General features: G+C 41.0%; 1 protein-coding gene across 2 annotated transcripts in view; it reads right to left on the bottom strand.

Moving 5' to 3' along the window:
• Nucleotides 1-3,982: 3,982 nt before the first annotated feature.
• Nucleotides 3,983-11,010, bottom strand: part of CYP4V2 (cytochrome P450 family 4 subfamily V member 2) — a 21,796-nt gene continuing 14,768 nt past the window's right edge. For both annotated transcript variants that reach the window (XM_008000485.3, XM_008000487.3), the window contains exons 9-11: nt 8,258-8,392; nt 7,985-8,164; nt 3,983-6,791 (exon numbers count right to left, since the gene is read on the bottom strand). In XM_008000485.3, the coding sequence (XP_007998676.1) occupies nt 6,619-6,791; nt 7,985-8,164; nt 8,258-8,392 (488 nt within the window). In that variant the 3' untranslated portion in view covers nt 3,983-6,618. The remainder of the gene's footprint in view (nt 6,792-7,984; nt 8,165-8,257; nt 8,393-11,010) is intronic.

The raw sequence follows: 11,010 nt of genomic DNA, 5'->3' as shown, positions 1-11,010 counted from the left end.
TACCAGGCTCAGCAGAAAACAAAAAACAAAAAGCAATTGGGACAAAAGCACCCTGCCTGCAAATCACAGCAGAAACCCTCAGAGTTTGTTTCTCTAAAAGGTGAAATGACAGACTTTTAACCTATTTAAATATGCTTCTGTGTTTAGTTCGGAGTTTTCTTACAGTGAAATATGTTACATTCTAGTAATACAATAAAACTAAAAAATCCTCTGTAGATTCAGGTGAACCAAATCTGAACTAAATTGAAAGGAGGCGTGGTCAGTAGAATTCTAAAATGTTCTCCCAAATCTCCCACTCAAATCCTGGGGACAGTGAATAAAATGAGATTTCACATCTGCCCGTGATTGTTACATGAGAAAAGCAATTCTGCCGATGGCATTAAGATTACTAAACAGTTGACTTTGTGCTCATCAAAATGGAGTCAATTAGAGTGGGCTGAATCTCATCACTTGAGCCGGTTAAAAGTAGAGTTTTCCTCTGAGGTCAGCATAAGGAGAAGTCAGAGAGACTCAGAGCGTGAGAGCGACTGACAGCAGGGTAGTGCTCCAGCACTGGCTTTGAGATGGGTCACGGGGCAGGACCTGAGAGTCATCTCTGGACCAGAGCCAAAAAGAACATGGGGATTTCACCCCTACCATCAGAAGCTCTGAATATTCCAACAAACTGCACGTGCTTGAAAGAGAAGTTTTCTCCAGAACCTCCCCTTAGACACTTTAGGATGGAGCCCTCTCCACCTCCCCTTGTCCCAGATCTCCATGTGAGTCACTTCAATCAGACCACTGCTCAAGCATCATCTGCTTGGGATGCCATCCTCCAGCAAGCATCTCATCTGAAAAGGCACCTTCCGTCTCTTCCACCTCCTGTCTCTTTACCATTCTTTGTCTTTCCGCATCGCGCTTCTCACTCCCTGCCATTCTATTGCCTCCTTGTCCATTTCTCTGTTGTTCTTCAGATGCCCGCTGTCTGTAACACTTTGCCAGAAGGATTGGGGTTTGCTTGTTGTCTTTCCCTAGTTCCCTGAATAGCATTTGGCAGACTTTCATGAACGAAAGAGTAAAATGATAAATAAATAAGCGCATGAATAAGGAATGAAATATTTTTTAAAAACAAGAGATTGAGAACGGGAAGGTTCCTTCACCCACAGTTGCAGACCATCTCATTCTCACATGAGAGCCACAACCACACATGTAAGCTGTGACCTGCCGGTGTCAGACGACACTGAACATGATTGTCGAATGAATTCTGATTGGTCCTTGTTCTGCTGAATGCCCTTTGGTGGGAGCAAATGTCCTCTTGAGGTTCTGTCCAACTGTATCACATGAGACATTGCTGTCCTTGTGTTTCCAGAACAGCATTGCTTTTGGTCATAACAAACCGACGCTGGCTACATCAAGCGTTATTGATGGGAGTCACAATTAAGGCATAGACAGCTGAAAAGACTGAAGCACAATCCCACTCCTAGGAGGATGTGGCAATATGAAAAAATTAGTAGTGCCTGAGTGATTTAGATGTCTTAATTTAGCCTGGGAAACATGGCAAAACCCTAACTGTACAAGAAAAAATACAAAAATTAGACAGTCGTGGTGGCATGCACCTGTAGTCCTAGCTACTCAGCAGACTGAGGTGGGATGATCCATTGAGCCCAGGAGGTGAAGGTTGCAGTGAGCCACAATTGCATCACTGCAACTCAGCCTGGGTGATAGAGTGAGACCCTGTCTCAAAAAATAAAAATAAATAAATAAATAAATAAATAAATAAATAAATGCCTTAATTTACTGTATTTCCATAAGCATAAAACTTAAAACTTGGGCTTGACTTGAGCAAGCAAGGAGGCAAAGCCTAGAGGTAGAATATAGAAAAAAAAAAGGAAAGAAAGAAAGGAGAGAGAGAGAGAAAGGAAGGACGGAAGGGAGGGAGGGAGGGAGGGAGGGAGGGAGGAAGGAAGGAAGGAAGGAAGGAAGGAAGGAAGGAAGGAAGAAAGGAAGAAAGGAAGGAAAAAAAAAGGCTACTCTCCTTCCCAGGAGTGCCCAATGACACTCCTGTGCTTACACTTTTTTTTTTACTATTCAACTAAAACATGTATTTTAAAACTATATATGGAATCTGAAAGTAAACTGAAAACATTTTTAAAAGAAGACAGTCGTGTCTAAATATTGTGATAATTTTTCTTCCCGATAAGATCTATACTATCTGTGTGACCCTTACTGAAGGAAACAAGTTATCACAACATTGTTATATAGGAATCTGAGTTTCATTTAAGTATAGCCTTTATTTCTGTGAAACATAAATTGAGTAGTATCAGGAAAGGCTGAGATCAACAAATCCAAACCCCAACAGAAAGAAAGTGATGGGTAAAGAGGAGAGATAATGATGGGAAGGAGAAAGAACGTGACAAAAATTTATCTACCAGGATAAAGAGAACAATATCAACAGCTAAAGACTGGAGTTCATTCCAAAACTGAATTTGGCCCAAGGAAATAACCATTTGGTGAACTTCTGGACAAGAAACTGAGGCAAGAATGCAACCAGTCCATTTTAGTAATTAAAGATGAGAGATTTATCCCTGAAATGTGGCATACAGGTAGCCAGCAGGAAAATGAACCTGGTTTAATTAGAGAAGGAGAAAAATGACTAATTAGTCCGGAGAGTCATCAAGGCAGAACCAAAAAACTGGACTGATGTGTTAGGTTAAGCCTGGCTGTGTTCTAAAATAATGCACTGTAACTTTAATTTTCCTACTATCTAGAAAGGAGAAAACTCTGCATTTTCTTAAATGGTATTGCATTTAAATGACTGGTGGGCATATATGCTGATAATCCAATCTACAGAATTATTGAACAGCACAAAGAAAATAGGGTGAAGACCTAAGATCATATCCAGAGAATGGGGGCCCTTCCTTCATCCTGCGGCTGACCTGACACACACTAAGTCGCTTTTGGTCATAAATGAAAGACAGTCCTTGTAAGCAAATGGCAATATATTGGCTCTTGGGTCCCCACATAGGGTAGAGCCACCGCACGGTGGCCAGGGCAGACATGCAGTGAGCCCCAGCATCACCTGGCACGTGGGATGCAGATTCCTCCAGGATTCTGGTCATTTCTTCTGCCTGCTGCTTCTCTATTCATCACCCAGCAGCTGCTCCAGAGATTCCACTGCTGATTGATCTTGAGTTTCACAACCTGGAGTTTCCACCACAGAGATTATCTCTCTTCTTCAATTGCAGCTGGGAAAACTCGTGCGGGAGAACTTGAACTTAACCTTGCTTGCGTCACTCAACAAAAGTTGAGAAAGCGGGATTGCCTAAGACCGTGGCAGCTCCAATGGAAACCACATGTTTACAGTGTGTGTATGTTGGAGAAGGAAAAAGATGAGAACAGAAGAAAAGCCGGTAATTCATTGTAGGATAATTTCAAAAATAAAGAGTGCTGCTCCTAGAAAAAGAGGGTGCCTAGGCAGACTAAAAATGTTTAAATGTATCACTCAGGCATTAGATGCTGGAAGGAAAAATGTTTTGATCTTCTAGAAACATTCCAGATAAAAATGGATTTTTATGACCACCATCTCTTGTTGGGTCGTTTGGTCCAGAAACGGACATCCCCAGCTGCCTGTGACAATGCACAGAGCCCCAGATCAACTGTCCATCACCTGGAGAGGTTTCTGGACTCTAAATCCCTGGGACCAGTGATGCCTGTGGGTTTTACTGATTCCCAGTAGCTGAGTTTACTTTGTGCTTTCAGCTGAGCAATATGTTCTGGTTATTCTACTTCTTCTAGTTGATTCTTCAGGGTCAGAGAAATTCACAATCGGTCTACAACAACAGTACAGGAACCTTTCGTTAGAAAATCCAAGAGTCACTGAAGACATCAACTCAAAAGTGCTATTTCTTTTATTACCCATTATGAATCAGTCACCCACTGACTTATCTTTTACAGCTTTCTATGTTTTCAATTGATATCAATTCTTAGAATAAAATGCAGCACCTGCATCTAAAATATAATTTATTTTTCTTGAGACACGTCTTTCAAGCAGAAGAAAGGTAATGGGCACACAAACAGATACTTGATCATCTTCTTATAAAACAAGGCAGCATCCACATTTCAATACTGCAGCACATGAAATAATTTCTCAATTCCTACTCTGTCACAGCTTAAATGATTTACTGATTAAAATGTGAGTAACAATAATTCTGGAGCTGAATGAAGTTCTCAGACCAAAAGGTAACATTAAGCAATGTTTTCTTTAAATTTAATGTCATGTAGTGTCACTAAAAACAAAATGTAAGGGATAAATGTAAGTGCATAAAACAGAGATAAGACCAATTTCCACAAATACAACTTTTATTATCCAAAATCATCTTGGAAGGAAATTTTCTAATATACCCATTTTCCTGATAATAAGATTAACCATTTGACGGGAATATTTCCAATTGCGTCACCTCCTTCCTTGACTTTTTCCTCATCAATTTAGGGCCTGGGTTCTATGCACTGTGGCTCTTTGGGATAGTTAAATGGGTGCAATGGCTGAGATTGCCCCCGCCTTAAATGGCCCAGGCTACAGGGCTTGCCAAATGGCTTTGGTTTGCAACCTCTTCCTTTGATATCCATTGAAGAATACATATCCTACCCTCTTGATTGCACGGTTCTATCTGCTATTGCCTATTGGGAGCATAACCAGGAAAGTTCTAAGGTCCTTCCAGTTCCAAAAGCCATTGATCAACCCTGTGAGGCACTATGAGAGATGGGCAGTTACTGAGGAATCTCTTCCAAAAATATATGATTAAGGTAATTGTGATTCTATGAAGAATGAATAAAAATTGAAAACAAAACCAATCTTGTTTAAATTATTAAATTAAGTTTTAAAAAAATAATGGAGTGGGTAGATGTATTGCCTATCAAATTAAAATTCAGGGAATATGTGTCAGTTATCAGCTTGATAAGTATGATCTGTAGGGTTGAATTAACTAAAGGTCTAACCCTAAACTAAGTGAGATATTACTGGGTTACTAGAAACAGAGGAATGGCTTCCTTTTTCCTTTAAAGATGGAAGAATCCCAGAAGTATGCCTAAATCAGAAGCAGAAGACTCATGTTCTAATGACACGTCTGATCATCACCCTGAGTTCCATATAGCATACTGTAGTAGAAAGTATATCAGCATGTGAGTGGAGAGATTTAGAGTATAGATCTCTATGTATTTCTGGCTCTATCACCAACTGGTAACATGACTTTGGGCAGAAACTGTCTTACTGATTCTATTCCCTTACTTATAAAGGAGCATAACCAGACACATTCTAAAGTCCTTCTAGCTCCAAAAGGCATGATTAACCTTGTGAGGCATTGTGAAAAATTGGAGATTATGAAGATGAATCTCTTCCAATAATATATATAGGTGATTGGGATTCTATGAGGAATGAAATGAAGACCATAAGTGACAATCAAAACAGAAACTGTAACAGAACCTGCGAATCAACTTGTAAATAATCTGCTCTAGGTTATAAAATCTGTTCTTGTCATAAATGATGCCACTAATATAATTTTTAAAACTTGAGAGCCTAAGTCAGAGTACTTACCTCTTTCAAATTATGCTGTGTGTGTGTGTGTGTGTGTGTGTGTGTGTGTGTGTGTGTGTATTCCTGAGTTAACATGAATACCTTTAAAAAATTCTAGACCTTTGGGCCAGGCGCAGCGGCTCACGCCTCTAATCCCAGCACTTTGGGAGGCCAAGGCAGGCAGATCACGAGGCCAAGAGATCAAGACCATCCTGGCCAACATGATAAAAGCCCATCTCTACTAAAAATACAAAACTTAGCTGGGCGTGGTGGCATGCGCCTGTAGCCCCAGCAACTCAGAAGGCTGAGGCAGGAAAACCTGCGAGGTGGAGGCTGCAGTGAGCCGAGATGTCACCACTACATTCCAGCATAGGCAACCGAGCGAGACTCCGTCTCAAACAAACAAACAAAAATTCTAGAACTTTGATTAAATTATATTTTGGGGGTCTATCAATTGAAGTGGAATTGGACTTCCTCTGTTGAGAAACCTGTTAGATGTTTATTTGGGTACTGACACACTTAACTCTACTTTTGAGACCACAGCCAACTGTAACATCTATGATGGTGATGAAAATACAAAATTCTGGCCGCGCGTGGTGGCTCACGACTGTAATCCCAGCACTTTGGGAGGCTGAGGCGGGTGGATCACTTGAGGTCAGGAGTTCGAGACCTGTCTGGCCAACATGGCGAAACCCTGTTTCTACCAAAAATACAAAAAAATTAGCCAGGTGTGGTGGCAGGCGCCTGTAATCCCAGCTACTTGGGAGGCGGAGGCAGAAGAATCACTTGAACCTGGGAGTTGGAGGTTGCAATAAGCCGAGATCACACCACTGCACTCCTTCAGCCTGGGTGACAGAGTGAGACTCGGTCCCAAAAAAAAGAAAAGAAAAGAAAATATAAAACTCAAAACTCTTTCTTTGTTAGACTTGATGTCAAGATCAGTGGGATCAAGGAAAAATTAGGTCTAGGGGATTCAAGCATATTGAACTCATGATCTATAAATTGTAAATGCCAAGGATCTCTTAAAATAAAGACCTTTCTCATGATAAAAGCATGACCCAATAATATAGTTAGGGTTCATCTGCATTTCTCCTCTTCAACTTGATCCAGATGCCATTAGTTGGACGAAGAATCAACTGTCCTTCTAGACCAAGTTCTTCTCTTTTCTGGTTGGATTCTATCCAAAAGTGCCTCAGGATGCACGAAAGAATGGTCTTTTCTTCCATCACAGCAAACTTTTGACCTTCAAATCAATGTAGATACCATCGCTTTAGATATAGATTTACCCCAAATGTGAGAAACAAGAGGTCCTATCACAGGAAGCAAGCCATTTTACATTTTCAGAGTAGGCGGAAGGAGAATCAGAATGGCTTGGGACACTTGTTAAAAATGAAGAGTCTTGAGTTTCTCTCCCTGCTCCCACCTTGCATATCTATAGCTGGGGAGGATCAGGGAATTTGTACTCCAGCTGATCCAGATAAATCCTGAGCTCATTCAAGCTTGAGACTCACTACTCTAGATTATGTCTTAGAGGGTGTTTAATTTACTATAGATTCACCAAATAAGCTTCAGATTCACCCATTTCATTCTGTCCTCATTTTACCAAGGTCTGCATTTACATAAATGACAAAATGCTAGAGATACTAAAACCCAAAGGGTTTATAATGCAGGGCAGTGATGTGCATTCATTTTGCTTAAGTACTTCAGCTGGCCATATGGCAAGCATTTTCTGTTTTGATTTGCAAAATGAAATTCTTAAAAGCAATAAACACAAAAATTAGGTTAACCATAAGTAATCATAAATAAAGTTTTTACCACAAAAAGATATTCTACTGTAATTAAAAATCTACAACATTTTGAAACTCTACCATGAAACTAATTATATCTTATGCTATGGGTAATTGTGTCTCTCTCCAAATTCTAAGCCCCCTGTACCTTAGAGTATGACTGTATTTGGGGACAGGTCATTGAAAGAGGTCAGTAAGCAAAAGTGAGGTAATTGGGGTAGGCCCTAGAGTGGTCTGACTGGAGAGAAGATCAGGACACAGACCTACACAGAGGAAAGACCATGTGAAGACATGAGGTGAAGACGGCATCTACAAGCCACAGAGAGGCATCAGGAGAAACCAGCCCTGCCAACACCTTGATCTTGAACTTCCAGCCTCCAGAACTGTGAGAAGATAAATTTCTGCTGTTTAAGCCACTGAGTCTGTGGTATTTTGCTGTGGAAGCCCACGCAGGCTAATATACTAATATACCTTTTGACCATAATATTTTAAAACTACAAAGCACAGTAAGTGAGGGAAAAAAGAAACCAGCTATTTTTTTAAGGCTGTTGCATATGGGCAATGTCATATCACATCTCAAAGAAATAACTGTGAGAAACCCACTATCAAGTGGGCCTGAAAGGTCAAACCAACTGAGATGGATACAAACCTATACAGTTCCTGGGGCCAGCAGAGAAGGGCACATAGGCATATGGATGGCGCCCTTGTGCATTCTCGGGGAAGAACCGCTCAGGCTGGAACTCCTCGGGGTTGGGGAAGTATCTCGGATCTCTGTGCAATGCATAGGGAATGATGACGGCTTCAGTGCCTTTCAGAACTCTGTAACCCGCTGTCAAGAAGTAGTCAATACGTTATGGGACCAGAGCAAGACAGACATTAGAAAGTTTCCCTCTCCCTTCTACTTTAGGTATAGCATACTTACCCACTTCACAATCTTCACTAACACTGCGGGCAAATAAAGGAACAGAAGGAAAAAGGCGAAGGGTCTCCTTAATAACACATTCCAGATACCGAAGTTTCTTCAGGTCTTCTACGGTAGCCGGACGGTCAGACCTCCCTGATGAAAGCAAGGAGATAAGATGACCTGAAAGAGCGGTGGGGGCCAGGGGTGCACATATCGAAAAAGAACACATGGATCAAGGCAGGGGATGCTAAACACCAATCAAATACCCATCAAAGAAGAACATGTGGATCAAGGTACTAGATGCTAAATACCCATCAAATACTCATCAAAGAAGAACACGTGGATCAGGGTACTGGATGCTAAATACCCATTAAATACCCATCAAAGAAGAACATGTGGATCAAGGCAGGGTATGCTAAATACCCATCAAATACCCATCAAAGAAGAACACGTGGATCAGGGTACTGGATGCTAAACACCCTCAAATACCCATCAAAGAAGAACACGTGGATCATGGTACTGGATGCTAAATACCCATCAAATATCCATCAAAGAAGAACACGTGGATCAAGGTACTGGATGCTAAATACCCATCAAATATCCATCAAAGAAGAACACGTGGATCAAGGTACTGGATACTAAATACCCATCAAATATCCATCAAAGAAGAACACGTAGATCATGGTACTGGATGCTAAATACCCATCAAATACTCATCAAAGAAGAACACGTGGATCAGGGTACTGGATGCTAAATACCCATTTAATACCCATCAAAGAAGAACATGTGGATCAAGGCAGGGGATGCTAAATACCCATCAAATACCCATCAAAGAAGAACACGTGGATCAGGGTACTGGACGCTAAATACCCATTTAATACCCATCAAAGAAGAACATGTGGATCAAGGCAGGGGATGCTAAATACTCATCAAATACCCATCAAAGAAGAACACGTGGATCAGGGTACTGGATGCTAAACACCCTCAAATACCCATCAAAGAAGAACACGTGGATCAGGGTACTGGATGCCAAATACCCATCAAATATCCATCAAAGAAGAACACATGGATCAGGGTACTGGATGCTAAATACCCATCAAATATCCATCAAAGAAGAACACATGGATCAGGGTACTGGATGCTAAATACCCATCAAATATCCATCAAAGAACATGTGGATCAAGGTACTGGATGCTAAATACCCATCAAATACCCATCAAAGAAGAACACGTGGATCAGGGTACTGGATACTAAATACCCATCAAATACCCATCAAAGAAGAACACATGGATCAGGGTACTGGATGCTAAATACCCATCAAATATCCATCAAAGAAGAACACATGGATCAGGGTACTGGATGCTAAATACCCATCAAATATCCATCAAAGAAGAACACGTGGATCAAGGTACTGGATGGTAAACACCCATCAATACCCATCAAAGAAGAACACATGGATCAAGGTACTGGATGCTAAATACCCATCAAATACTCATCAAAGAAGAACACGTGGATCAAGGTACTGGATGCTAAATACCCATCAAATACCCATCAAAGAAGAACATGTAGATCAATGCACCAGATGCTAAATACCCACAGCTAAAGCAGAATTTCTAACACTATGCATAATCAAAATAAAATGAGGCAATATGCCAAGTAAAATGAACAGACACTAAAGATCACATATTGTACGAATCCATGTATAAGTAGTACTCAGAATACGTAAATCCACAGAGACAGAAAGTAAATCAGAGGCTGCCAGGGCTGGGGGAAGGAGGAATCAAGAGGGACTGCTTAATCGCACCAGGTTTCCTTTCGAGGTGCTGAAAATATTCTGGAATTAGGTAGACGTAACTGTTGTACAACACGGTGAAGGTACTAAATGCCACTGAAATGTACATTTTTAAATGGCAGATTTTACATTATGTTGACATTTACCCCAGTAAAAAAATAACACAAGGAATTAATACTTGCAACTCACTACACAAAGATTAGTTGCTCAAAAAAAATTTCTTTTTTTTTTTTTTTTGAGATGGAGTCTCGCTCTGTCACCCAGACTGGAGTGCAGTAGTGCAATCTCGGCTCACTGCAAGTTCCGCCTCCTGGGTTCATGTCATTCTCCTGCCTCAGCCTCCCGAGTAGCCTGGACTTCAGGTGCCCACCACCACGCCTGGCTAATTTTTCGTATTTTTAGTAGAGACAGGGTTTCACCATGTTAGCCAGGATGGTCTCGATCTGCTGACCTTGTGATCCACCCGCCTCAGCCTCCTGAAGCACTGGGATTACAGGTGTGAGCCACCATGCCCAGCCTAGTTACTCAAAAATTTTAGAACTAGGATTGGGGGTTGAAGAAAAAGTGAGGCACAATAAGCAGAAAACACGAGAAGCACGGAGCAAAGATTCTAGTAATGATGACTGTGTCACCGATTCTGCAGGACCAAAAACCTCTGTGAAACTGGCAATGAACTAAACATTGTAGAGGATACAAAAGATTGGAGCCTATTCCAAAAGAACTTGTGAGCTTTTAGAAGACTAAATTTACCCACTCAAGGCAATATAAGCAAAACTAAAATCAGTGTAAAAAAAATAAAATGATGACAAAAATGTTGCCAAAAGGTTTAGAAGGTGTCCATTCTGCAAAATAAAAGCTTGCCTCTTAATATGAAATTCCAGTCCCGGCACAATCTGCACACAAAACTGCTTTTCCATCCTCATCTCCCAGGGAATGAGAGATGAGTTCTCGCGGTCTCTCACTCTCCACTATTGCCCTC

Source organism: Chlorocebus sabaeus, chromosome 7 (assembly GCF_047675955.1).
Source record: "Chlorocebus sabaeus isolate Y175 chromosome 7, mChlSab1.0.hap1, whole genome shotgun sequence".
Lineage (NCBI taxonomy): Eukaryota > Metazoa > Chordata > Mammalia > Primates > Cercopithecidae > Chlorocebus > Chlorocebus sabaeus.
Note: the sequence above shows the minus strand (reverse complement) of the source record. Positions and strands in the feature narration are given on the sequence as shown.